This window comes from Hirundo rustica, chromosome 23, assembly GCF_015227805.2.
Source record: "Hirundo rustica isolate bHirRus1 chromosome 23, bHirRus1.pri.v3, whole genome shotgun sequence".
NCBI classification, from domain to species: Eukaryota; Metazoa; Chordata; class Aves; order Passeriformes; family Hirundinidae; genus Hirundo; species Hirundo rustica.
The window spans coordinates 4659648-4684816 of NC_053472.1; the positions used below are offsets into that span (position 1 = coordinate 4659648).

Consider the following 25169-nt stretch of genomic DNA (forward strand, 5'->3'; position numbering starts at 1 on the left):
TTAAAAAGAAAAGGGTTTTCTGCAGTGCAGAGCTCCCCTATCCAAGCACAAGCACGGGGCCAGGTACCAGCTCTCAACACTGGAGTGACTTTCTGCACACTAAGATTACAGGATTCCCGAAAAATTAAACTCCTCCTACAAAATGAGTTCACAGCCTGAGACATCCCCCAACCTGAAAACATTTTACATTACCTATCCCAAAGGACAAAGGAAAAGATGGTGAGAACTAAACCATTATTTTTTTTCTTTTACAGGATGTTTTAACTGGGATTTAAAGCCTATTTTCATTTATTTTGTGTGCACTAGAAGGACTCACACAGCCAATGGCACAAACCATTACCAGGGTGGTTTATCAACACCAGCCTTGTGCATAAAAAACCCCAAATCCTACAAGCTGTGCCCCACTTCCCTTCACTTCCCCTGTGCTCCCCAAGCCCCAGGGAAAAGCCTGAATGCACAGACAGGAAAAATGCACCTTGCATGGGGCCAGGAGGCTCAGACAGGAGCCTGGCAGGCACTGGGTGAGTGTTTCAGAGAGAACAAGAATGCTGCGTGCACCCTCATTTCCCCAGTTTAACTAAAATAAAAGTAGGCTAAATGAAAGTGGGATAGCAAATCCTTTAAAAGGAGGTGTTTATCTTCAAATGCCTCACCTTGGGAAGCACAAATTCACTCTGCGTGTGGCAGAGAGGGATCAAAACCTACTGAAGGGCAAAACAAACCCCCCAAAATTAAACCCCAGCAGGGAAACTCAGCCCTGGCTGAGCCTACCACATCTCCAATTTCAGACTTCACTGAAGAACTGCTCACAGCTAATTACAGCCTCCTGACTTTGCTGGAAGTGGAAGTTGTTGTAATTATTCACTGATACACTAATCCAGGTTGATTATGAGGGTGTTTAAAATCAAGCCCACATTCATTTCAATGGCCACGCTGCCTGTGCAGAACAACACAGCTCTGAAAGCCACATTAAAATCATCTGTATTCTGCCCCCCAGTGCTTTTGTTTGGGTTTTGGGTTTTTTTTTTTCCCTCGAATTTTAGGACTTTACCTGTGGGATCGAAGTCGTGGGTGCTGCTGCAGCGTTCAACCTTCTGCTTCTTGTCTGCTGGAGACTCTCTGCTCAGAATGCTGCCGTGTCTGGGGCACAGGAAAGCACAAAATCCTCACACCAGAGCCCACAGGAGCTGCCTGAGCGCTCACACAAACCTCACCCAGCTCCGCCTGCCCACCAGAAACTCCGACTAAAACGCAGGCATCGAGTTCGCTTAAAAAATTTATTCCCAGGCTGAATTCAAAGGGGAAAATGATCTCCCTTGCAATCTCTGGGAGAGGATCCAAGGTTCCAGGAACAGTCTTGGTAACCTCCAGAATTGGTAACAGCAAGTGCATTCTCCTTATCACTCAGCATCAGCCCATATTTTATCTTAAAAGCCAAATAAATTTAATGGGGGGAAAAAAAAACCCCTCCTGAAACCTGAACTCTCCCAGCAAACTTGAAATATCTCAGCATGCCAAAATTAAAGATTTAGAACATCCCCAGAAAGGAAGCACCTGTACATCCTGTACCTTCCTTCCCTGACCATCTCAAATCTCAGGTAAGGTGAGCCCCCAGCCATGCCACAGAATGAAAATGCTCACCCCATGCCAAGGACACCACCAATAAATCTATTTTTGGCACCTTATCCCCACCTGGATATTGATTTCCTCACATCTGTAATGGGTACTACAAGCCGTGTTTGTTTGTATATATATGTATATATATTAAACTTTTAAAAGCACTCCCCCTGCAAAAATGCTGCAGCATAATTTACAATACAGATAAAAAAAGCAAATTTCAGGAACTCACCTCGAAGGTTTTTTGAGAGGAAACCTGAAAAGAAAAAAAAAAAAAAAAAAAGAGGTTTAATGAACTTTTATTTTTCAATATTAGGGTTGATATCAACATTAGTGCTTAAATACAAACAGTTATTTTACACTTCCACGGTACCTCCACAAAAACCAATCTGTATTTTCATGGAACTCCATGAACTTGCCATCTCTGAGACAAGCGCAACAAAGTTGAAATTAAATTACCTATTCCAAGTACTATTACACATACAGATAACAAAAGCAACAAACCCAAAGCTGAAGGCAGAAAAAAGTTAATTTGTGCTTTTAACTGAGGAAAACGTGGGATTTTTGAATCCAGGACTTTTTTTCCCTTGAATTCCTGACAGAACGAGGTGGGTGCCATCCAGCTCGAGGCACCAAAACTTCTACTCTCATAAAACACAACTACTCCCTTCTCAGACTCACGAGTTCAGCTCCATTCCTACTCGATTTCTGGTCTAGATCCTTCAGTTGGAAGGTAAAACACACATTCAGAGCTGGGTAAGGCAAGTGCAGGTAACTTAAACCACTTTTTGTTCTAAGTGAAGACTCTGCAGAAGGTTTAGAGCTGATAATTTCCTCCTATATATATATATATATATATAAACTATTCTTAATGCATTTTTTTCCTATTTATATACATTTCTCAAGAAGTGCTGGGGTGAGGGACTAGAGGGAAGAAATTCAAGCTCACACGATTTGAACACCACAGAGGTTACCAGGGCAACGAATTACCATTTATTTTTGAATTTTATTTCACCTTTTTCGTTTAAACAGACCAGTTTGGCAAGGACCAAAATTCCCATGGTTAAGTCTGGATTAGAAAAGGACGGCAAGGAGAGGGACAAGGAGCAGCTCCAAAGTCAGGCTCAGGTGAAAGGACGAGTGAAAGGATGAGAGGGAACGGCCTCAGGCTGTGCCAGGGGAGGCTCAGGCTGGGCAGCAGCAGGAATTTCCCCATGGAATGGGTTTAGACACCGGGAGGGGCTGCCCAGGGAGGTTTGGAGACCCCATCACTGCAGGATGTGGCATTTCTGGCATCCTGAGCTCAGCAACGGCTCCATCCCAGAGCTGATCCAACACACAGAACCAAACCACGCTCCCAGAGCTTTCCAGAACATCACAACCATGATTCCTTGACTGGCAGCACTAAACTGCTCCCTCCTGTCACCTCCTCCCCTCTTCTTTCCTGGATGACTCCACCTGGAGTGGCCCAGGCAGGAAAAGCCCAGTCCCAAAGCTGCAGGAACTCCCTCCCATCACCTGAAAACCCCAGGAGGCTGCAGAGAGCCAGCCTAAGCCTCCTCCTGGAGCAGGAGCTGTGCCACCAAGTGTGGATACACCCAAAACTGGCCAGCTCCCACACGCCAATCCCCTGTGCAAACATGCACTAATATGGAACTCCACTACGAGCATCTGATGACACATTAGGCAAGGGAAATTAAAATGCTGTCTGCCTGTTCCTGAAAATAATTACCCACAGCAAGACACTTGCCATCTTTCAGATAACAGCATCGAATTTAGCTGAACTACAACAGCAGCTTCCAAATTAAGGGGGTAGATAGGGCCTGTGACTGCATAAACAGCAAAAAGTTAATTAATTGAAGGTAAGAGATGGTAGGTCGTCCTCCTCCCTCCTGCCCCAAAATCTTTTTAATCTTAAAAGTCTGGGAAATCCACTCTGATTCAAAGAACCATCCTCTCCTCGTTCTGCTCTACCTGCAAAGCCACATCTCTTCAGCATCCCATCGTCCCATTTACAAATGCCAGCCAGGAAGGTGCAAGGCAGACAGCTTGAATCCCGAAGGAAAGCAAACAAAAGTCATCTCAGGCCAATCTAACCCTGCCTGAACCCTGAGCAGCCAAGAGATGCAGCAGCAATCAAGTGTTTCACCAAAAAGGAGAAAAGAGGAAAAAAAACCCCAAGAATCCAGGGAAAGACAGGAAAAGATGCTTAGGATGAATTACACCCCATTTTTTTATCTGATGCGTTTGAACTCAAGCTGCACAAAAAGACCCTACCACCACTGGTAAGTATTTGAACAAAGCATTTTAGTGACAAACTTTATCCCAAGGAGGTTCTTACCAGCACCCAGAACTGCAGGCTCTGCTGCCGCAGCAACAGGCAGAGTCTGTGGACAAAACTAAGGGAGCTCAGTGTTGCACTTTATTCAGAGCTCTTTATTATCTGTGAAACACAAATGTCCCATTTTCCAGGTCCAGAAGTTGTGTAAAACCTTTCTGCTTATTATACCGAGGCTGGTGATTAATTATGTAGGAAGGAACTCTAAAAAGTTTTTGTAAATAAAGCGGCGCTGAAAACACTGGAATTTTTTTTCCCGTGCTTTGACGTTACCGGTGAATAGAAAATTCCTGTGGGCTGGGGGCCAAAATCCTCTGCTCCTAACCCTGGATGGTACAAGGGGTCAGGATCCAGCTGGCTCTGGAGAACCCTCCTCCCTGGGAACAGACCCCAGCCCTGGGCTGTGTGTCCCCCACCCCAGGCAGCTCCAGGAAGCGCTGGAGCCCCTTGGACACTTGCCAGCTTCCTGAGGTTCCTTCTTGGCCCAGGCAAGCAGGGATGGAAGCAGGGACAGGCTGGGGAGCAGGGATGGAGGCAGGGAAGGAGGGATGGAGGCAGCAGATCATCCCAACAAAGTCTCTCAGTGATGCACAACCAGCACTCCACACCCTCTCCCACCTTTTCTTTGCTCCACAGGTTTCCCCTAAAAATCAGCGGAGTAGGAAGAAGATGGGCTTTGTCCAGCCAGGCTGAAGGTGAAGCTCTCCAGCCCCCACAAATCCTCCTATCATGGATCTGAAATCATTCCCGGGCACTGAGTTATGAAATCACAGAAATTTTAGGTGGAAGAGTCAGCAGAGCTGAGGCTGCAACACTGATCCTTGCTGGGAGCATTCAGCACCACATTCCTCCCTTTTCCCATTTCTCTGCCTCAATTCCACCTGGAGGACATTCTCACTTCCCAAACACTGTGTCACTACAGCAGGAAGCGGAGTAAAAATGGATAAAATTCAATCAAAGATCACAGAGGAGCCCCCGTGTTTCAGTGCAACTGAGCTTCACTTGGAAATAATACTAAATTTGAAAGCAGCCCTGAAAATCCCCTCACCGTGTTACAGCACCCAGCACAACAAAATTCAAATTAAAATATACTTTCACCTCCTACTGTAAACAGCAGCAAGAAGGCAGAGCAGGGTGTGGTGAATGAACAGCTGGAACCTTAATTCCAAATGGAGCTGGCAAGTTTAGGCTCCACGATAAAAACCCCGTAGACATTTTGTCTGATAACTGATGAACATCAGCACATTTTCAAACGAGTTGTTCCACTCTCCCAAATGCCAGCGCCAATTAAAAGCCAAGTCAGATTTTGTTTTTAAAACGCCGGGTCCGAATAATTTGAGTCATTTAAATGCATCAAGTGACTAAAAGTGTGTCTCCTTAGTCATGCTGCATTAGGAAAATCTGTTTAAGTGAGGAAAATACACCTACGAGCCAGCAGCACCGTGGATTAAACATTGTATTTCAGGTTAGCTCGCACATATGCGCCACCAGTGCCTAAAAACCACCTTGAAGCCGAGCAGAAAAAGGTAATTTGAAGGCTTAATGTGTCAAAAAAACACGAGAGCAGGGAGGATTCCCAGCTTCCAGCAGTACAAAGCATTCCATTCTAGCCCGGGAGGTTGAAAATATAGCTGACCATAAATAGCACAGCATCCAGATAACCATGTTGGGGTTTTTTTGGTGGGTTTTTTTTTTTTCCCCTCCCCTACTAAAATATTACCAGAATTCAAGTATCTGCTATCTCCAAAGCTGATCAAAGAGAAAAATATTTAGATTCAGACAAGGGCCTCAACCTTGGAAATATTTATTCATGCGCCTAACTTTAGTTCCAGGACTGCTCACATGCCTGAAATGAAGCTTGTGTGTGTTTGCACCGTGCAAGGAGGAATTACTCCAACTTGTGCCCCGATGAGTAAGAAATGTTGTGAAACCCGTGCAGAAGAGAACAGCCAAAAACTGCTTGCTTGACAGAACTAATCTTTAATTAGGAGATGAACAGTTGCAATAGAAGCTGCTTCAGTGCTTTATTAGGTTCATTTAAATAAGATGTTGCTCGTTGCAGAAAAAACCCTCTGAATGAATCGTAGATTTCAAAGAAAAGCAGCCAACACAAGTGATCATGCCAAATTCAGGAGGAGAAACAGGCCAGGGTTGATCATCGGTCTTTTTGACACATTTGGAAGGAGAAGAGGAAAACCAAAGGCTGTCTCAAAGTCCCCCCAGTAAAAAAACCCAAACTCTGGCTTTTTAAAATCTCATCCTAATTCAGGAGGTTTCCACCAAATCATGAGTCAATGAGAAGCCTTTGGCCACCTCCAGCTCCACGGATTTTGGTGAAAAGTGATTTTAACTCACTTAGAATTCCAGAATGGTTTGGGTTGGAAGGACCCTAGAGCTCATCCTGCCACGGGCAGGGACACCTTCCACCACCCCAGGCTGCTCCAAGCCCCATCCAGCCTGGCCCTGGACACTCCCAGGGATGGACATTCAATGATTTTGGGAATGCTGAGCGGGATTGCTCTCTCTCATCTTTTTCATACATCCCCAAACAGATCCTGGAAAAACCAAAGTCTGTTCCTGGCTGACAGGTAAAAATCACTGAGCAGTTCCAGGACTATTCCTAGTGCATCCAGCTCATTTCATACCTATTAAACTTCATTTTCAACACCCTGATTGGCCCTCACCAACAGCACTCAGAGAAATGACGCATTTTCTGTCAAAGTCTAGGAGGTTTTAAGTGCCCTGAAAGCACAGTAAGCATTGACATAAATGCTACTCTGCAAATAACTCCCAGAATTTCACCTTGGAAGAGACAGAAGGAAAGAAAAACAAGGAAGGGAATTTGTTTTCCAGGGTTGTAGAGGCACGGATCCACCAGATCAGGTTTTTAAAAGCCCTGACAAAGGTTTCAGGGGAGAGTGCTGACACGAAGCAGCACCAACACAACCTTTGCATGGAGCTGAAGGCAGTTTTGTGTCCCAAGGAAAAGAGCACAGGGCAGTGGGAGAGCCAGAGCCAGAGGGGCTGAGCAGATAACAACTGACAGGCACATCCAGGGAAAACACGGATGCAGCAAGCGGGCAGCTCTTGGCAAGCAGGAGAAAACACAGCCACCAACTGCAGGAACCACATCAGCCAGCCTGGGACAGCCCTGATCCAACACATCCAGTCCATTCACCTCAGCACCAACCCACGGGACGAGCAGCTTTCTGCTGGATCATCTTTTCCACGGATCAAAGCACAGAAGCTCAGGAAACCACTGAGGCTTTTCCCTAAATAAAAAAAATAACAACCCAAACCCCATTGCATGCCGACAGCAACGGACTGGGCACACGGAACCAGGGACCCAAATGGGGAGGATTCCTGGGAGCTGCTGGATGGATTTTAGGGACTTGCAAGGAGGCAGGAGGGAGGGAGGCACTGCAAGCTCCGTGTTATTTTTGTGGAGTCCGAGGCAGGCAGCACAGCTGACGCAGTGACTCATGGAGGAATCCTCCCTGGCATTATTAACCTTGCACTGCCGACAGCTCCACGGACAGGAGCCGCTGCCTTCAGAGAAGGAACACAGAAAATTTAATGTCAAACCCCCCTGAACATCCCCAGCAGCCCCATTGCCGCACTTGCCTCCATAAAGCATCAGCAAATGCCTCCCACTCGATATTTTATCATTTTTCAGGCCACTAACGTCTCTACCCGTAACCAGAATACGCCATTCCATTTTCCTTTCAGGAGAGAAAATGCAGAGTAGCCAATACAGCCCATCAGCATATTTCCTGATGGATCAGGAGATGGATCAATGCAAGGGACTGGTGCTATGGCAACCAACGTGCTGAGCCAAACACTTAAACTAGGTTAAGATCAATTTGATAAAAATCAACGTCTGGAAGGCTGACAAGTTCCATCTGTAAGATGGGGAGGGTCAGGGCTCCAAGAGGGAGGCATTTCTACAGGGAAAGAGAATTCCACTGGTGGCCTTGCCTTCACAGGATGCTTCCTTTTTGAGCTTCCAGAAATTAAATATCTATATACAGATTTCTCTTTCGTTCTCGTGGCTGGGATCAGGGTGAGGGCTCCATCAAGGAGGGTGAAGAGAAGGTGGCAGCATGAGAAGGGAGAAAGAAGAGAGGAAAAAAGAAACCAGCTTAAAATTATGAAAGAAAAACAGAATGCAAAGATAAATCTTCTCCATAAAACGAACAGCAAGAATTTGGAGATTTGCCTCCGCACATGGAATTTCCTGATGATACGGGAATGTATCATCACACTGTGTCCTGCAAAAATGACAAGCAGGCTACTCTGAGTTTACTGCAGCCAGCTGTAGCTCTTTCCTCGGTGTCCCTGCCCGTAAAACCCCGAGACGGGAAGGGTTTCAGTCTCTCCGCAAACAGCGACATTCGGAAAAGGAAGAAGAAAAGCATCTCCAGAGAAGTTCCATCCCACAGTTCAGTCATTCAGCCCCAGCCCAAGCAAGTGCCTCAGCTTTTTTCCATGACACAAGCACTTGGATTTTTCCAAGAGCTGATGTCAGGGCTTTTCATGGAGAAAAGAGCTGCATTTACTGGGCAGGCAAGGAAGGAGGGCTTCCCCAGCAGCCATTCTCAATGTGGCCTTTGTGCTGCTCCGCTGCTCAGGCCAGGACCCTGCGAGAACTTTGAGTCCCCGCAGAAACTCTCCAAAGGGGAGGGCACAGAGACATTTTCGGCAGCCAGTGCCGTTCTTCCACTCCTGACTGACTTCCAAGGCTCAGAAGCAGCAGCAGCTTTCCCCCTGCAGGCTCTGAGGTTGTCACACAAGGCCATTTATTGTTTAATATCCCTACAACGGGCTGGAAGCAGCCAAACAAACGAAAACTGGGGAGGGGGCACTGGAGGGAACATAAATAAACCAGGTTGCTCGTGCTTCCTTAATGCTGCCTTTAGATCCAGCCCAAAAGCAAGATTTGAGTAATAGGGATAAGGTTTGGCCACCGAATGTAGCTCAGAGCAAGCACAAACCCCGCTCAGAAATTGGTGGGGAACAGAGGTTGCCAAATCCCAGGCAATTTCCTACTGGTTTCCCAACGTGACTGGTTACAAATTACTGAATCTCTCAGTTTTCACCTCTGGGAAAGAAAAAAATCGACAGCTCCGAAACGGGGGAAAAAAATTAAACACCGCAAATGCTGAAAGAGCCCGAGTGTTTGCCTAAAAAGACATCCAGAAAATGTTATCATCACAAAAATTCACACAAAACGAGCGCACGGCGGAAAAGAAACATTCAGGATTTGTTCCTTTACCAAGCTTTTACTGCATGACCCATTTTACACGAGTGACCAGGTACAGGAGAAAGGTCAAGCTTGTGATTTCACAAGTTAAAACCCAGTTTTCTCACTCATTTATTTATTTTGAAGTAGGCCATAGACAAATATTCCCAGGCCTAGAGAGCACAAGTTTCCCTGGAAGCAAGAAAAAGCTGAAATATGCGGTTTGGCCATACTAGAAGAGCCCCAAAATATCCAATTTTCTCCGTATTTTCCCATCATCCTTGCATCCTGAGCTTTTGCTGCTTGGAAGAAGGGAAGGAAGATGGGTAGAACACGTTTGTTGTGATTCATTCCTCCAGCTTTCACTTCTGAAAAATCCTTTTAAACCCCTTTGCCCATAGCCTGAAAGAATCAAATCAAGCACCGGGGTTTCTTGCGCAGACAGGGCGTGGAGTCCAAATTAACCTGCCCTCCCTAAACTGCAGCTAATTACAGGGAAATGAAATGTTTGCTTTGCTTGCCAATAATTGCAATGCAGAGCTGGCTCGGTGGCAGCAGCACCGCTCCTCCTCCACGGCGTCTGCAGCAGCTTTCCAGTGAACTGCCCCAAAAAATCAAAGCAGTTAAGACAATTTTATTTTCCTAAGCAGACCAGAGAGAGCCAAAGCTGTGGAGTGCCACGGGATTTGCTTTCACCTGACAGACACACACACACACACCCAGGGTTGGATCGCTTGTGCTGCCCCAGCGTGGGGAGCAGTTTTTGCATTTCATTAGGCACCAAGCCTAGTTCCTTATTAATGCCATACCCAGCTTGTGGTTGTTATGAACCAGCAACGAGCCTGGTGTGGAAACAGTCCTTAAAAACAGCAAAAGACAGCAATTAGAAAGGGAGGAGAGGGGGGGAAAAAAAAAAAAAAACAACCAAAAAAAAAGACCAACCCCAACACAGAGCGCACGTAATACAACTGGAAATGTAGCTTTCAAAATAGCGTAACGCTGCCTCCAATTAGGCAGCTTTAAGTTTTGCAAATATATGTACAAGGTTCAGAGGCACAGAGGAGTATTTGGCCCAGAGTTCACATTTCTGGGGAGTGAGTACAGTTGCCTGGCACAGGAACACCACACCTCCACGGCCTGGGACTACTGAGAGTGCACTAAAGAACCTGCACCAAGACATTTATTATTTCTCCTATGCATCTTTCAAAAGATGCTTTAATGAGTTGACAAGGCCGAGCTGCTGTTGTGCTCCCCAGCATTATCAGCTTTGCCTGGTTTAATGTGTCACTGGCCACTAAGGTGAGCAGAGGAAAAGGCTGGGAGAATTGGGATTGTTCTGGAGAAGAAAAGGCTTTGGGGTGACCTCATCGTGGCCTTCCAGGAGCTGAAGGAGCTGCAGGAAAGATGGAGAGTGACTCTTTACAAGGGCTGGGGTGACAGGGCAAGGGGGAATGGCTTCACACTGACAGAGAGCAGGGTTAGATTGGATATTGGGAAGGAATTGTTCCCTGGGAAGGCGAGGAGACCTGGCACAGGGTGCCCAGAGAAGCTCTGGCTGCCCCTGGACATGTCCAACGCCAGGTTGGAGCAACCTGGGATAGTGGAAGTTGTCCCTGCCCACGGGGCTGGGTGATCTTTAAGGACCCTTCCAGCTCAAACCATCCTGGAATTCTGTGATTTCCCCTGCCACAGACGTCACTAGGACCTGACAACAGCAGCAGAGCTCAGCAGCACCTTCCCCCGTGGATTTACACATTCCAAAGGTATTATCAGTTTGTCTGACCTACTGCACAACCCAAAAGTTTCATTAAGTTACTCCTGTGACAAACGAGGTCAGCAGGCACCTTGTCTTGATTTACATTTCCCTTCAGCCCTCCTCAGGTTGTTTTAGAGGTTCACGTGCGTTTACTGCTCTGGAAGTGTAAGCCAAGACTTGCCTGCTCATCAGAACCAGCAGTTTATGAGCTCAAAGCTAAGCAGACGCTCAACCCAAAAGCACTTCCAGCCCTGCCCTCCCTTTTTCCACTCAGTGATGAACCTTTGGCCAAATTACACCCATTCTGCATGGGATGTGCGGACAACATCCACCCCTCTGACCTCTGCGAAGCTTCCAAATATTTCCCAGCTGCCATAAAGTAATTTACAGTTAATATGTCTAAAACCACCCAAAGGCAAAGTGCTCCCAGTGGCTTAATTTACACCAAGGGAAAAAATTGGATCCAGGATTTTACAAAGGAAAGCTGCAGCACGGAGAGAATCAAGAAATCATTACCACAGTGTTGCTTAACCTGGACAGTGTATTTTTAGCTCTCAGCCCTTCAGAGCTCATTCTGCTGAAGTTTTCCTCCTGTAGATACAAGCACCAAGGGCAACCAAACTGTTGGAGCCTAAATTCCAAGTATGCAACTAAATGAGCATTTCACCTTGCTGGCTTCCACACCTCCCAGCAGGGCTTCTGCCCCAGAACCCACTGAGATTTGAGAAGCATCCATGGAAAGTTTCTCCACCATACATTGCAGTTTTCCAAAAAAAGAAAATGTGATGTCAGCTGAGCTGTAAAGAGATTAGCAGTGCTGTATACCGGAGTTGAAGCTATCTCAGTTGTTTAAATGGCCTAAGAAAAAGAACGAGGCTTCTGGGATAGGCAAACCAATTATTTCTCCCCTGAAATGCAGCTCTGGCCCATAAAACACAAGAGGAAAGATGCACATAGCACACATTGCATGAGGAGGGGAAAAAAATGTACACAGGCATTCGTGGCATGCTTTGCTCCTTCCCATTTCATCTCCCCTCCATCTAAACTACAGCATAAATCCAGAAAGAGTAGTGGGAAGGACTGGAGCAGAACACAGGATTAGGATTTCTCAGCAACATCAAGCCCTGTTTCTCCGACTGTAAAATGGAAGATAAAAATCCAGGAGTGAAGCTCCTTGTAAAATGGCTCAAGATCCTGAGAACAGCCTGTGAGTCAAACCCCGAGCTATTAATAGGCCTCTGGATGTGTTTGTATTAATATTTGCCTCTTGGGTCTCGTAAAATAAATAAAAATACAAGCAAAAGGGGGAAAAAAAAACCACCCAAAAACCAACCAACAAATGTTTACTCAGGAAAGCTCCCAGCTGCTAAAAGGTGACTGCAGCAAATTCCCCAAGATATGTGGAAGGGGTGTGGAGATAACCAAGGCAGCAGGAACAGCAACGCCAGACTGGAGTTGTTTCCCCACTGGGCTCAGCGACACCTTCAGCTCTTGGTGCCTCCCCCTCACCAGGCAGGATGATGAGAACTGCCAGCCCTCACTGGCTGTATTTGTATTTATATTAAAGAAAAACAACAACAAATCCCCCCAGCATCTCACAGCCTTTCTACACCACAACCTCATATATTAGTACAAAACACTGCATTTTCCCTCAGTGCTGATGGCTGTCACTCTATCAACGCTGCCTCCAATCCGTCCACACCATCATCGTGACTGATAACAATTTCTTTACATCTTAGAACACGTCACAATAAAATTAAAGGATAAAAACAACCAGCTCAGTGAACAATGCATTCAGAAAAATAAACCCCACCCAAAATACTCGGAGATGGTTGCTTGAGTACCGACGGCTAATTTAACATCAACATGCATAAAATACCAGCTTATCAAAAATCACATTTCCCTGTGGCTGGTGAGGAAGGTCTGGTATGGAATTACTGGGAAATGGAAAGAAGGGAGTGCTGCCAGCATCTACATCTAAAGCATCCTTCCAGGCTGTCAAAACCTTTGTTCTTGAGCTCAGACACCAAGACACAGATTTTCACAGCAAACACATTAAACTGGCCATTTGCACAACGAAAATACAAAGGAGTAACTCAGGTTCACATAGCAGCTGTTAAAAGAGGAAAGGGGAAAAAAAAAAAAAAAAAAAAGGGAGACAAACCTCCCCCCCACCCTTTTTTCCAGTAGGTATTAAAGGAGAAATCCTTTCTCTCTGCTCTGCATCCAAGGAAGGTATTCCTGGCTCAGGGAATAGGAACAAAGGCTCCGTATTACCTGTTCCACACGCCAAAGTCAGCTGAGCAGGAACATCCCAAAGGGATCCCAGGGGGAGCGCTCTGATCCCAAATCCTCCCCAAGGAGCCTGAGCCGCGCTCCTTGGAAGCTTCCCGGTGTTTTCAGGCTTCTCCTCGGGTATCCTTGGGAGGCATCTGCCTGATTGTTCACTGACCACTCAGGGGAGGGAAGAAACTCCACCTCTTCTCTCCCACCTCCTCCCAAGCAGCATCAGCCAGGGCTGCTCATGGGCACGGGGAGAGCAGCATCCATGGCCAGCCCACAGCAACAGGGAAGCAGGAGAGAGAGAGAGAGAGAGAGAGAGGGGCAGAGCTGGGATTTTAAAAATTCAGCATTTCCAGCTGTCCTGGGTGGGGGCATAAAAATGTATATCTATATTTATATACTCATGTACACGTGGGGGATGGATATGTTTGTTCTCTGCGCATCGATATGCATGCATATCTATAAATATATATATATAAAATAAATATAGATTTGTGTGCATTCCCGCCACGAAATCCCAACACTGATCCAAGGGATCACGAGGCACAGGGAACAAAGGCTTGGCAGAGGGCACCGAGATTTTCCCCTCAATCCACTTCCAGCCTTGCCCAGGGTCACGCTGTGCCACGCTGGGCACGCATCGGCTTTCCGGGCGTTTTGCGGCGCGTGGCACCTGGAAAAGCAGAGCCCAGCAGCAGGAAAACACAAACCTCTGGATCGTTCCAGGAGTGGGGAGGCAGGGAAAGAGGGAGAAGGAAGCACTGCCCCTCTGTGCCACGCACAGAGGCAAACTCAGAGGTCAAACCAGGGGGGCTGTGAGGTCTTTGAGCTTCCCCGAGTGGTCAAGCCCCGGGGAAGGATTGCAGGGTGAAGGGGCTGTTTTCTTTTTCTGCCCCAATAACCTAATGAAGTTTGGGAGCAGTGCTGGCGGGATAGAAATTTCTTCACGCTACACTGTCTGTTTGTGTTTGATTAATGTAAATCTTCCCAGGGCTCCGAGCACGCCCCGGGCTCCGGCTCTCCATTAACAAGCGGCCAAACTGCCACGTACAGACAGAGCAGGCAAAAACCAAGATCTCTATTTTAGTCCTTGCCATAAACCCCAGAGAACTCCACCAAACTCATTTCTGGTGATTTGACTTGAATTACCCTATTCCTCATTAAATTCCACCTTTTTTTTATTTTTTTTTTTCCCCCTTCACAAATCTTGAGGCCTATTAAAAAATGAAACTGCAGCAAACCACTGGAACACATTAATAAGAGTTATTTTCTTTTTGCATTTCCTCAGTTCTCATGACCAAATTTTTTAGCCTGTCCAACAGATGCTGGTACCAAACATCATCTCCAAGCCACAACTGCAGCAAGGCTGCAATTACCCAGAAGACAGGAAGCCAAAGAAATCAACTCCTACCCATCCATCTCCCTGCTCCATGCAATAATTTCCCAGCCAGAACTTGTATTTTCCATGCTTCTCCCTTTTCCAGCGGCACGCATTATCATTTTCGAAATAGCAGAGGGCTCCGTCTCATTGGTTCCTATTTTGAAACGTTTGCCCAGCTCCTCAATTTTCTAGGAATTTCACAAATCGGAAAATGTCAGCGCTCCAGAAGAAAATGGTAACCAGAGGGAAGGAGAAAGGCAGGCCAGGATCAGCTCGGATCCTGACAGGAACACCCCTTCCTGTCAATCCTTGGGAAGAACAAGGGGAAAAAAGGATCAATATTGGGGTTTTTTAACCAATGTGGAATGCCAGAGTTAAGAAGCTGGGGAAAAAGGGGCTGCAAATCCCAGAGCAGGGCTTCAGATCCAGTTTATTCATGCCCGAGTGAGAATCACATGCACCAAACAGCCTCTGCTGAGGGTGTCAAAACAGAGATATTTTTAAACTTGGGTTACGGTTTAAAAATCAAGCCTTTCCACATTTTTCTCCCTAATGCTCTTCATCATCAAGTGAAACACAGATGGGACAACCTGACAGACGAATAAACCGTAATTTACTAAATGATATTTTGGGTTAGAACATTGATATTTCCCATTTCCTTCACTGTACAGAGCAAATTCACATTTCCCAGCTGCCTGCCTCAGTCTACCCCTAGCACCAATTTAAGGTTGCAGGCTGCTTGACAATCATAAAAATGCGTAAAACAGTATAGAGCATTATGTATTATTTTTAATATATTTGTATATTTTATATATTTATTTATGTATTTTACATACTTATGTTTTATATATGAATATTTGTGTCTTTTGTGTATATATTTATTAAATATCCTTGCAAAAAACACCCTCAAATTCATCTATTTTAAATTTTCATGCAAAATATTTTACTTGAAGTCATTAAAGTCAGTGAGGAGGAACCAGGAATACAAAAGGAAAATGCTTCAAGGCTTTTAACTCAGAAGGGACATTTTCAATTTCCTGAAACATAACAATTCTGTAACTGGCATGAGCACTTGCGAAAAGAAATGCATTTGTACCATAAAACAAGCTTAAAAGGGTCAGAAATGGATATTGCAGCTTCTCTTTGTTATAAAGAAGTCAAGCAGACTTTGAAGAGTCCAAATGAAATTTCAGTCTATCAGGAAAAACATTTAGTATTAAAAAAAAAAAAAAAAAAGGACTTTAAGGCACAGTCTTAAGACTTAACTGTTGTCTGCAATGTGGTTTTTTTTGGTTTTTTTTTTTTTTGCTTATGGAGATAATTAACGTAAAAAATCTACAGAATTAATTTTTATTTCTATTTTATCTGCAGTTTTTTGGGAGAAAGCAACACAATACATCCCCTTTCAAGCGCAAAGCAATGCAGCTGCCAGGAAACAGTGTAAAAACAAGAAAGATTCAGGAATGGAAGCTTCTATCTTGCTTCCTACTCTGATTTCCCAGATTTCCTTCCCCCAGTACGCTCAGTCACAGGACATAAAAAGAAAACAATTTGGAGGAGGGGAAAAAAAAATGACCATAAAAAGCAAGAAAGTCTGATGCAATCAGGTTTTTTAGGAGAAACTAGAGATAGCCAAGAAATGGCGAGGACTGGAAACGGAATATCACTGTTTTAAATCCACAGGGATTTCTGCAGTCCTGGACAACAGCAGGAAAGGAGGAGAAGGAAGAAGCGTGGAAAAAAATACATAATTAAAAAAGAAATCTCTCCCAGGAACATGGGAAAGATGGGGTAGGAATAAGTAGTGAACAACTTGTTTAAAGAGTTATCTTTGCCAATTTCAACTAAAGAATAATAAAAGGCATGAAAACGAAGTTAAATAAGTGCTTCTAAAACATCACACAAGTTGCAAGCCTGAATATCCCAGGTTTCACTTTCCAGAAGTGTGAAATCTCTGCTCCATCCCTCTCTGCAAAGAACAGCAATATCGGTCCCCAATATTTGGTATCGATTTAAGGAATCCTTTCCTCCTCGCAGAGCTCTTCTCCTCGTTCAGACCCCAGCTCTGTGCCGGTCAGGCTGGGCTATGGTAAATATTTACACAGAATTTCCAGACCTTTACCCCACCAAGGAGCCAGGCCTGGGAAAAGCAGAGCTTCCCAGAGCTGCACAGGGCGGAAGGCGAGCGCTCCCCGAGGAACGGAGCCCACACCCCCGTGGAAAGAAGCCAGGAGGAGCTCAGCATCCCATCCTGCCGCTGCTGGGGGAGCCCTGCCAGGAAATCCTCAGCCTGCAACGCACCAAGCTCTCAGGATGCCGGCTGGGATGTGGGAAGATCCTGCCCCTGGATCCCTGCAAGCGCCCCAAGCCACGCTGGAGCAACCCGGGGTAGTGGAAGTTGGCACTGCCCATGGGACAAAATCATCTTTAAGGTCCCTCCAAACCCAACCAATCCCAGCCTTGGGATTCCCTGATGTGATATTTGCTGCTTAGCTGGAGAGGCCAAAGCTCGCTCCCAGTTTTTGGGGAGTTCAACCAGGCGCGGATGGAAACAATCTGCAACTGACAAAGAATTCCATACAGACACCACCAGGATACGGGACAGACGGACACGTGCATTTTCAAGCAGCGAATCCCTAACATTACAGCACGTCACATCAGTAAATAAAAAGCCTGTCAACACGTTTTATTAGCCCCAAAAATTATCAGTCTGGGAATGGCTGCCCAGTTTCCCCATCAGAATATCCAAATACTCCATGGAGCTTCAAATTAGCAATGACTTTCATTCTCTCCCTCTTCTTTGGGCCCAGAACCTTCATTTCTCCTATTTTATATCAAGGAACAAAACCCATCCCACTCACCCTAAATAAACAGGAACTAGCAGAAGACTGCTACGGGGTTTTTCTGAGAGAATTTGTAAATCTAAAAGTACAGAGAAGAAGAAATGTGAGAAATCTGACATATTTCAGCAAGGACTCTAGAGTCTACTCAAAGACCTTCAGATTTTAGACACATCTGAGAAACACCCGAGTGCTTTCAAGCACGGAAATCATGGCCTGCTCTGTCAGTACATCCCACAAAAAGTCATGAAGGTGTCAGAGGCACAGAACTGCACTTGAATCAAGCGTGGGGAAATTTATATTTTCTTTTCTCCATTAAAAAAAAAAAAAAAAGAGTTGTGTGCGTTGCCTCAAAACCTTTTACTGCTCTCAGCCACTCACAAGCAGCAAAGGACTAAGAAATTTTCTCTCTGCCTGCTCTGGATACGTTTTATGGAAAGCAGGAAACGATGAACAAATGAGTTAATATTTCATTTGAGTATCCCAGCTATGCTGGGTTACATAAGAGGCGGTGGAAGGTAAAGACCCAGCAGCTTCCTCTCAGCAATTTCTGCAAGTCAGAGACAACTTAAGGACAGCTTAGAGCAGATAAAGTAATCATTTTCCAAACCCACTGCTTCACACCAACAAACCCTTCAATACTTCAGCTCCTTCAATTACTGGAAATTAGCTGGAAAAACAGAAAACTGAGGTACAGGAACAGGAAATTGTTTTTGCAGTAAAAAAGGAGAACAACAGTTGAAGTGGGAATGCTGTCCAGATCAGCCACTCTACCTTACATCAGTAGCAGAATTCCCTTTTTTTAATAAGTAAGTGACAGAAGTCTGTGGCACCTTGTGATGTCCAGAAAATATCACAGCTATTTGGCACGTTCAACTTATTTGGGATGGCAATGCACATGCCAGAAATTCCTGCAAACTTTCAATTTTCACAGCATTTTGCTATGTAAGAGTTAAGCAGATGTTTTTAGGACGGAGATGAGAACGCCTTAAGAAAAACCCTCAATTTTTTCAAGTACAATCATGGGCTGCAGCGGCCACTGAGTGAAACCTGAGGAGAGCATCTGCACCATGCCAGGGAAAACTCAAATTAAAGCTGGCACATAAAAAATTGAAGATTAAATCACATGCAGAAGTACTACCCATAAAGGAAAAAGCAAAAGTGATTTAGACGGGGGAGAAACTGACAAAGCGAGCGGGTGGGAAAATCAACTTTACTGCTGGAGATACAGTCAATTTATTATTTAGGATGATTCACCACCCAAATCCTGTGCTCTGGACAAAACCCACCTCCTGGGCTGCAGGCAGCTGAGCAAAAAGCCCAGATCAGCACAAGTTAGGATTAGACTGGCAACCCAGTTTAGAGTCAATCATTACAAGGCTGAACCACAGCTGTCTGCTCTTAATGCACGGCTGCATTAACCCTCAGCAAAGGGCTTAAAAAAAAAACAAAAAAAAAAAAAAAAAGGGAACACTGAGTCATTAAAACTTGCAGCACAAAATTTTAACTCTGCGCGTTTGCCGCTGATAGATATTACTGCAGTGATCTAAGCCAAGAAAAGAATTACAGAAAATTATCATCCTCTACTGTGTCACACAACAAGCAGCTGAATGGTTTCTACAGACAGTAATTAAAATAAGAAAGTTCTGGTACAAATATGGAAACTGATTAAAAGACAGCTGTAAAGTCTGCTAAATCTGTGATGAAAAAAAAAAAAAATAAATCTGCAAAAGCAAAACATGAAAGGTCCTTTATGAAAGGGAACCCTCTTTCAGTTTCATTGTCTGGACTGACTTCTGGCGTAGGAAAATGGGTTCTGTGGAGCTGCACTCAAAAGGTCACGGAGTTTCCTTCCTTGATCTTTTACCATGAACAATTTTAGAAGGCATTAAACATTTCAGAACAGCCTATCTAAACAAATTTTTGCTTATCCTGTCATTGAATTAAGTTCAACCAATTCCAATAAGTCTGACAAAAAAATAAAGCAAAGCCCCCCCTAAAGCAGCTCCAAAATATCTTTATGCCAACTTGAGTCCATGCCAAAATAGCAAAAATTAGCTATAGAATAATTACTTTTCTCTGACAAGTTGAAAAGAGAGCAATGAGAGCTGGGGAACTCCATTTGCTACGACAAAATCTATTTCATTCACAGCAAACTGACCGCAGCCGTTAAAACCGTGTCGTAATTCAGAGAGAGATAAAAAACACAAGACAGATTCCATGGATTTAGCACTCAATACCTTGTTCTGGTTCACTCCAGGGCTGGGAATTGTCAGCAATAAATACTTCCAGCCCTATAAAACTCTATGAACTGCTCACTATTCGTCGAGAACCAGCGAGGGAGGGGCACAGCTTCATTTACTCTTTCCAAAGAATTTTGCAGCTCTTTTTTATTTCACCATAAACTTCATCCCACCCCGGTTTTACAGAGCAAAACATAAACGGACTCAAGGACAGGATCAACATCAAAATGTTGACCCCAGAAGCAAGTCAGGACTGGCTTCATCATTATTCTATCCCACACCTGCAGCCTTACAGCCCCAAATTCAAAAAGCAGGGAAGAAAAACCCAAGTAAAAAATGAAAGGTAGCAACATCTGTACTCTGAAAAGGCAGAAATCCACTTTTTTAATGCATTAAAACACATTTTCATTTTCCCACTGCTCCAGTGCAACAAAGAACATACAAATGTGGAGTTCCCAGTGCTTCCAGGAACTGTTAATGAGCTGAACACCAGTTTATCTCCTCCAGAATTCACTTTATTTCTGACTCTGTCCTCCAGTGGATAACCCACAGCCTTTTCCAGGGCTCTCCATCTCCCCCTTCCCCTCAAGCCCAGCACCAAAGGCACACACAGAGAGGAAAGGAAGGTTTCAAACCTTGCCAGGAACTTTTACTGTTTAACTCCAACGCTGCATCTGCCTCTGGTTTGAGACTCCGGAGCTCACTGCACCTCCTCGGTGGGGTTTGGCAGCTGATTCACCTGATTTTTTTATTATTTACTCACAATATATTTGTACTGTGCTGGACATGAGGTGCTTCCTGCTCCCCTGGAGGGGCAGCAGGGCAGAAATCAGGGAAATTTTAACGCAGTGACTGCTTTCCAGGTAACATCTGATCATCAAACAGACGACACGAAGCGTTACTAGCTCTGTTTAAGCAGAGCATGCATACCTAGAGAAAGCTGAATATGCTGGCTGCTATCAGCTAGATCAGAGTCACCCGTGCCTGAAAGAAACCACAACTCTCTCCCTGCTGTCCTGGCAAATTCTAAACGCCAAAACTTCCTTTCCAATTTCCTCTGTATCAACCAGATGCACTCATCAGCCATCAGCTCCCACAGCCGGACGTCTCACAGGACTAACAAAATGTTCTATCATCACCAGCACCAACAGCTGAGCTTAAGGAATTGAGATGGTCCAAGCTACCACATATGCAAGAAACCTGGGAATGTAAGAATTGAGCACTGGTCACCAGCAGGATGCCAGCGCATTAAAGCAAAGGGAAATGCAGTTTTCTCTCAGTACAGTAAGACAACTCCTCCCAAGGTATTTTCTGCAGCAGGGAAATCGCCAGGATGCCAGAGGAGTGCTTCAATCTAAAGCAAACGTCTCCATGAGATGGAAAAGAGGGAGAGGGGGAGAGCCCAGGCGGCTCCTGATCCTACAAGACAAAATTCATTCGCTACTGGGCATTTCTGCACATTTTCATGGAACTGGATCCAAGAATGCTGCCACCAACCTCAGCACATTCCCTAAAATCTCACAGGGAACGAGCTTCCCCAATATTCGAGAGGCTCCTCACTGCTATACAGCTCATTGTTGTATCTTACATTTATTCTGTTAATCTATTCATTTATTTATTCCTTTACTCCCACGGCAAAGTGATCCAAATACAGCTTGGAGGAGAAAACGAAAAGATTTCACATCTAAATTTACAGTTTAAATAAACAACTTGCAGTCCTTGTTTGAAGTGTCCAGAGTCCCTCTGTGCTCATCCCCACAACCAATTACAAACTACCTTTTTTTATTATTATTATTTATTATTATTATTTAACACAAAGGAAAAAAAAGAACAACAAACCCCACCTCATTATTTGCATGTTCTTTGTTATTTTTCTCCCTCTTTGAAATGCTCTTTTGGGGCAAGCTTTTTGATCTAAAAGGCATTTAATTAAACAGACAAAAAAAAATTTTAAAAAGCAAGGAAAACCCTAAATCCCTATATACACTCTATAGCAACATTTATTTGGGGGGAATAGTCCCCAAAATTATATATATATATTTCCAGGGATTGTGCCTGGATTGCCAGGGCCAGAACACAGCCAGATTCCCCAATTAAAAAAAAAAAAAACAAAAAAAAAAACGGAGAAACCAACTTATTTCAATTGCAAACTTCAAGTTTCTTTAGACTCTTGCTGATCAAATCCCACCAGTATTCCAAGAACCAATTTGGAGATCTGAAGGAGCCATTTTCTCTGGATCTGGAGAGCGACAGATGGAGCAAAATTTTCGGCACATTTTGAGTTTGCTGTGATGTTCCTGTCATTGCAGCCAGCGAGGAGGCTCAGCAGAGCTACCTCCCAGGAGCTGCAGGGCCAGGATGATTATAAAACCAGATATTAATTTAAAAAATTACGAGGGGGAAAAAAAAAAAGAGAAGGGAGTGGGAAGGGACAGGTTCTTTTCATCTGGCTGAATTCCAGGGACAGGATTTAGAGCTTTGCAGGCAGCCCAAAACTCAGCTGTTTCCTCTCCCCCTCCCAGCTAAGTTTAATTCTCCGTTTCTGGGAGGGGGAAGAGCCTCCTCCAGAATGCCTGAGCAGCACCCAGGGACTGTCCCCTCCTCCTGGAGCCCTGCTGACCCCTCCCAGCCAGCAAAGAAGGGTTTTCCTGCCCTAAACCTGGATTGTGCCTGGATTACCAGGTGCCCCGGGGACAGGAGGGAGGCAAGGCATGGGGTGAGCAGGTGCAGACACCACAGGACACTGCTGGAGTGTCACTGGTGGGTGTGACAGCTGATAATGAGCCTGCTAAAAGGGAAAGGGAGAGGAGGTCAGGGTTTGCTGTGCCATACATACAGCTGAAGTTGCACTGGTTCACATCCAAAGTAAATACTGCTGCAGCATTTACAGCCAGCACCAACATTCCTACATCTTTCCAGACTGCAAGAAACATGTGCTCGCCTTTTTTTTTTTTTCCCTTTTCCCCCTCACTATTTCACTCTCACAGCAAATTCCATAAAGTGAGTGACCTGAGTGTAAAACTTGGGGCTTTCAGTTGTCCTCAAAGGGGCTGCTGCGCTGGGCCAACATTATTTCCCAATTCCAAGTATTATCAAACTCTTACACCAAACCACCCAGCACTGAAGTATCTAAACCTGTGCTCTAGAGATATCTAGGTGGATATTCCAGATATGTCTCAGGAACAGCGATGTAGAGAGCTCGGCTCTTTTAGACCATTATTTCCAAATTATTGCAAGGCGTTTGCCTCTACTGCCGATGCACCTGCACAGGTGCTCCTCTGGGCGCCTTTGACACATCCTCCCAGCAAAGCCAAGCCCACGGCAGCTGCAGAGGGCTCTCTGTGCAGGATCCCCAGAGCACCTTCCCCAGGCAGAGCGAGCGAGGGTGTTGGGTTTGCTCAGATCAGATCTGCGCCCGCAGGAACCACTTCCGCTCCCCGAACCGCAGGGCCTGCGCAGGGCAAACCACAGCCTATCATTTGGTGCCTCCCGACAGGCTGCAGGAACACACTGCCAGCTGGAGAGCTGCGCTGCAGCACCAGGAGATCCCTTTTATCCTCGGCACACGAGGATTCCCCCCCATCCCTACGTTTAGGAAGTCCACGCGATATAAATTCGCTCTCCTCTGCTGCAGCTCCCCGTGGATATCTGCCAGAGCTGGTGCTGCCGCCTCAGTCAGGATGGAGTCTGCAGCAGCAGGGAAAATCCCTCTTTTAAATCCCCAGAACAGCGGCTCACTTTTGGCTGAGGTCACCGCCTCATTTAGGACATCACGTAATTATAATTTTTCAAAAGGGGGCGGGGGGGAGGAGGAAATCCTAGCGACACGGAGCAGAAAACAACGCTGCGTTCTGGCTCGTACGCAGCAGCTTTGAACGGGAATTATCACGACACGGCTCAAACAGTGCCACAGGGGACCCGCTGTCCCTCGGAGCAGCCACGCAGACGCTCCCAGACACTGAACGTGCTCCCCCAGCCCTGCCTTGGCAGGGCTTTCTGCCCCCAGAGGCTGCCATGTGCCTCCAGAGCACGGGGCAGGCAGGAAACCTCTCTCCTATCTGGCAGCTGCCACCAGCTCTCCCATTTCTCTCCCTCTCACTCACTTCCTACTGATTTCTCCTGTCTTGCACTGCAGCTTTTTCCTATTTCCTTTCTCTGCTCGCTCGTTATGGCTTCCCTCCTTTCATTCTCTCCCCTTCCACGTTCTCCATCACTTTTCTGGCAGCTTTGATCTCTTTGAGGCCTCTTTTGCATCTGGGCACAGCAGAGAGGCAGCGGTGCCTCCGTGGCACGGAGCGCTGAGAGGAGACGCCTTGTCTGAAGTGCTGCCAAGAGGCTGCACCAACAGCCACTATCATAACAGGCTAAAAAAGACTTTCAAGCAGCCATCAGATGCTTCAGGTGAGCCTGCAGGTTGAAGCTTGCATGTTTATGGGAGTGGTGGACTCCCCAGTCCTTTGCCTGTCTCACATCGGTCTGGTGCTTTATTAAACGCATGGGGCTTTTCCTCCACGCTGGGAAATGTTTGCTCAGGTCAAGCCAGGTCCCACTTAAGTTTTCCAGCCCCTCTCCGGCACTGCAGCTCACGCAGGACTCTGGAAAAGGAGTGTTTAACCCTTCTTAGGTTACTGATTGCACTTGGGAAGTCACCCAGGACAGCATGTGATACCACAAACCGGGATTCACAGCCCGCAAATAAATCCAGGACCAGCTTCTCACACAAACAAGAGTAAACTGGGCTGCTACTCACGCATTCAATAACGAACAGCACCTGAATAAAATTCAGATTCCCACCAATATCTCTGAAAATTTCCAAAACGTATTTCAAGAGCTCAGGAGGAAAACCAGTTTGAGTTTTGCTCTTGCAGGCACAGCTCCTGGGCCAGCTGAGAGCAACCAAGAGCTGCCAGAACATGGAGATTCTCTCTTAGGTTTTTTAGCATCAACATTTCAACTTCTTTGTACCACCAAGAGAGGCCCTGCTGCTTAATTCACACAGTCCAACTTCTACCCAACCCTGCTCCCTGCCCATAAAAGGTTTATTTTTTTGGAAGAACTGAGCCCTGAGTGCCATGTCCAGGCCAAGCACACACTTGTGACCGTGCCCCTCCTGCCAGGACATCTGAGAGCACCCCAGGGACTGACAGGACCATGACCCACATCACACCAGAATTATTCCAAGTACACAAACCTGCGCTGTGATCTCCTCCACCTCAGGAAGGACTCCTCTCATCTGCTTTCCCAGTGCCACAGCAATTCCATGAAACGCTTTTGCCACCCAACATCCCAGCCCAGACCTTTCAGCGTTGTCAAAACAGAGCTTAAAATAGCGCCACAGGATCACATTTAAGTGTTTGCCAACAAATGTAAACAGCAATGTTTCTTATTTACCATCAGGCTCTGCAAGAAAGGGTTCCTGCCCATGGGCCTCAGAAGTCAAACAGACACAACACTGAAAATCCTCAAGGA

General features: G+C 45.7%; 1 protein-coding gene across 6 annotated transcripts in view; it reads right to left on the reverse strand.

Moving 5' to 3' along the window:
* The window catches only part of ARHGEF12 (Rho guanine nucleotide exchange factor 12), a 69213-nt gene that overhangs the window by 37039 nt on the left and 7005 nt on the right, over positions 1–25169 (reverse strand). For 3 of the 6 annotated variants that reach the window (XM_040084971.2, XM_040084969.2, XM_040084968.2), the window contains exons 2-3: positions 1850–1873; positions 1052–1140 (exon numbers count right to left, since the gene is read on the reverse strand). In XM_040084971.2, coding sequence (XP_039940905.1) covers positions 1052–1140; positions 1850–1873 — 113 coding nt within the window. Of the gene's footprint in view, positions 1–1051; positions 1141–1849; positions 1874–13230; positions 13340–24891; positions 24999–25169 lie in introns of those variants that run through there. The other 3 variants (XM_058423371.1, XM_058423372.1, XM_040084972.2) reach the window with 3 other exon arrangements.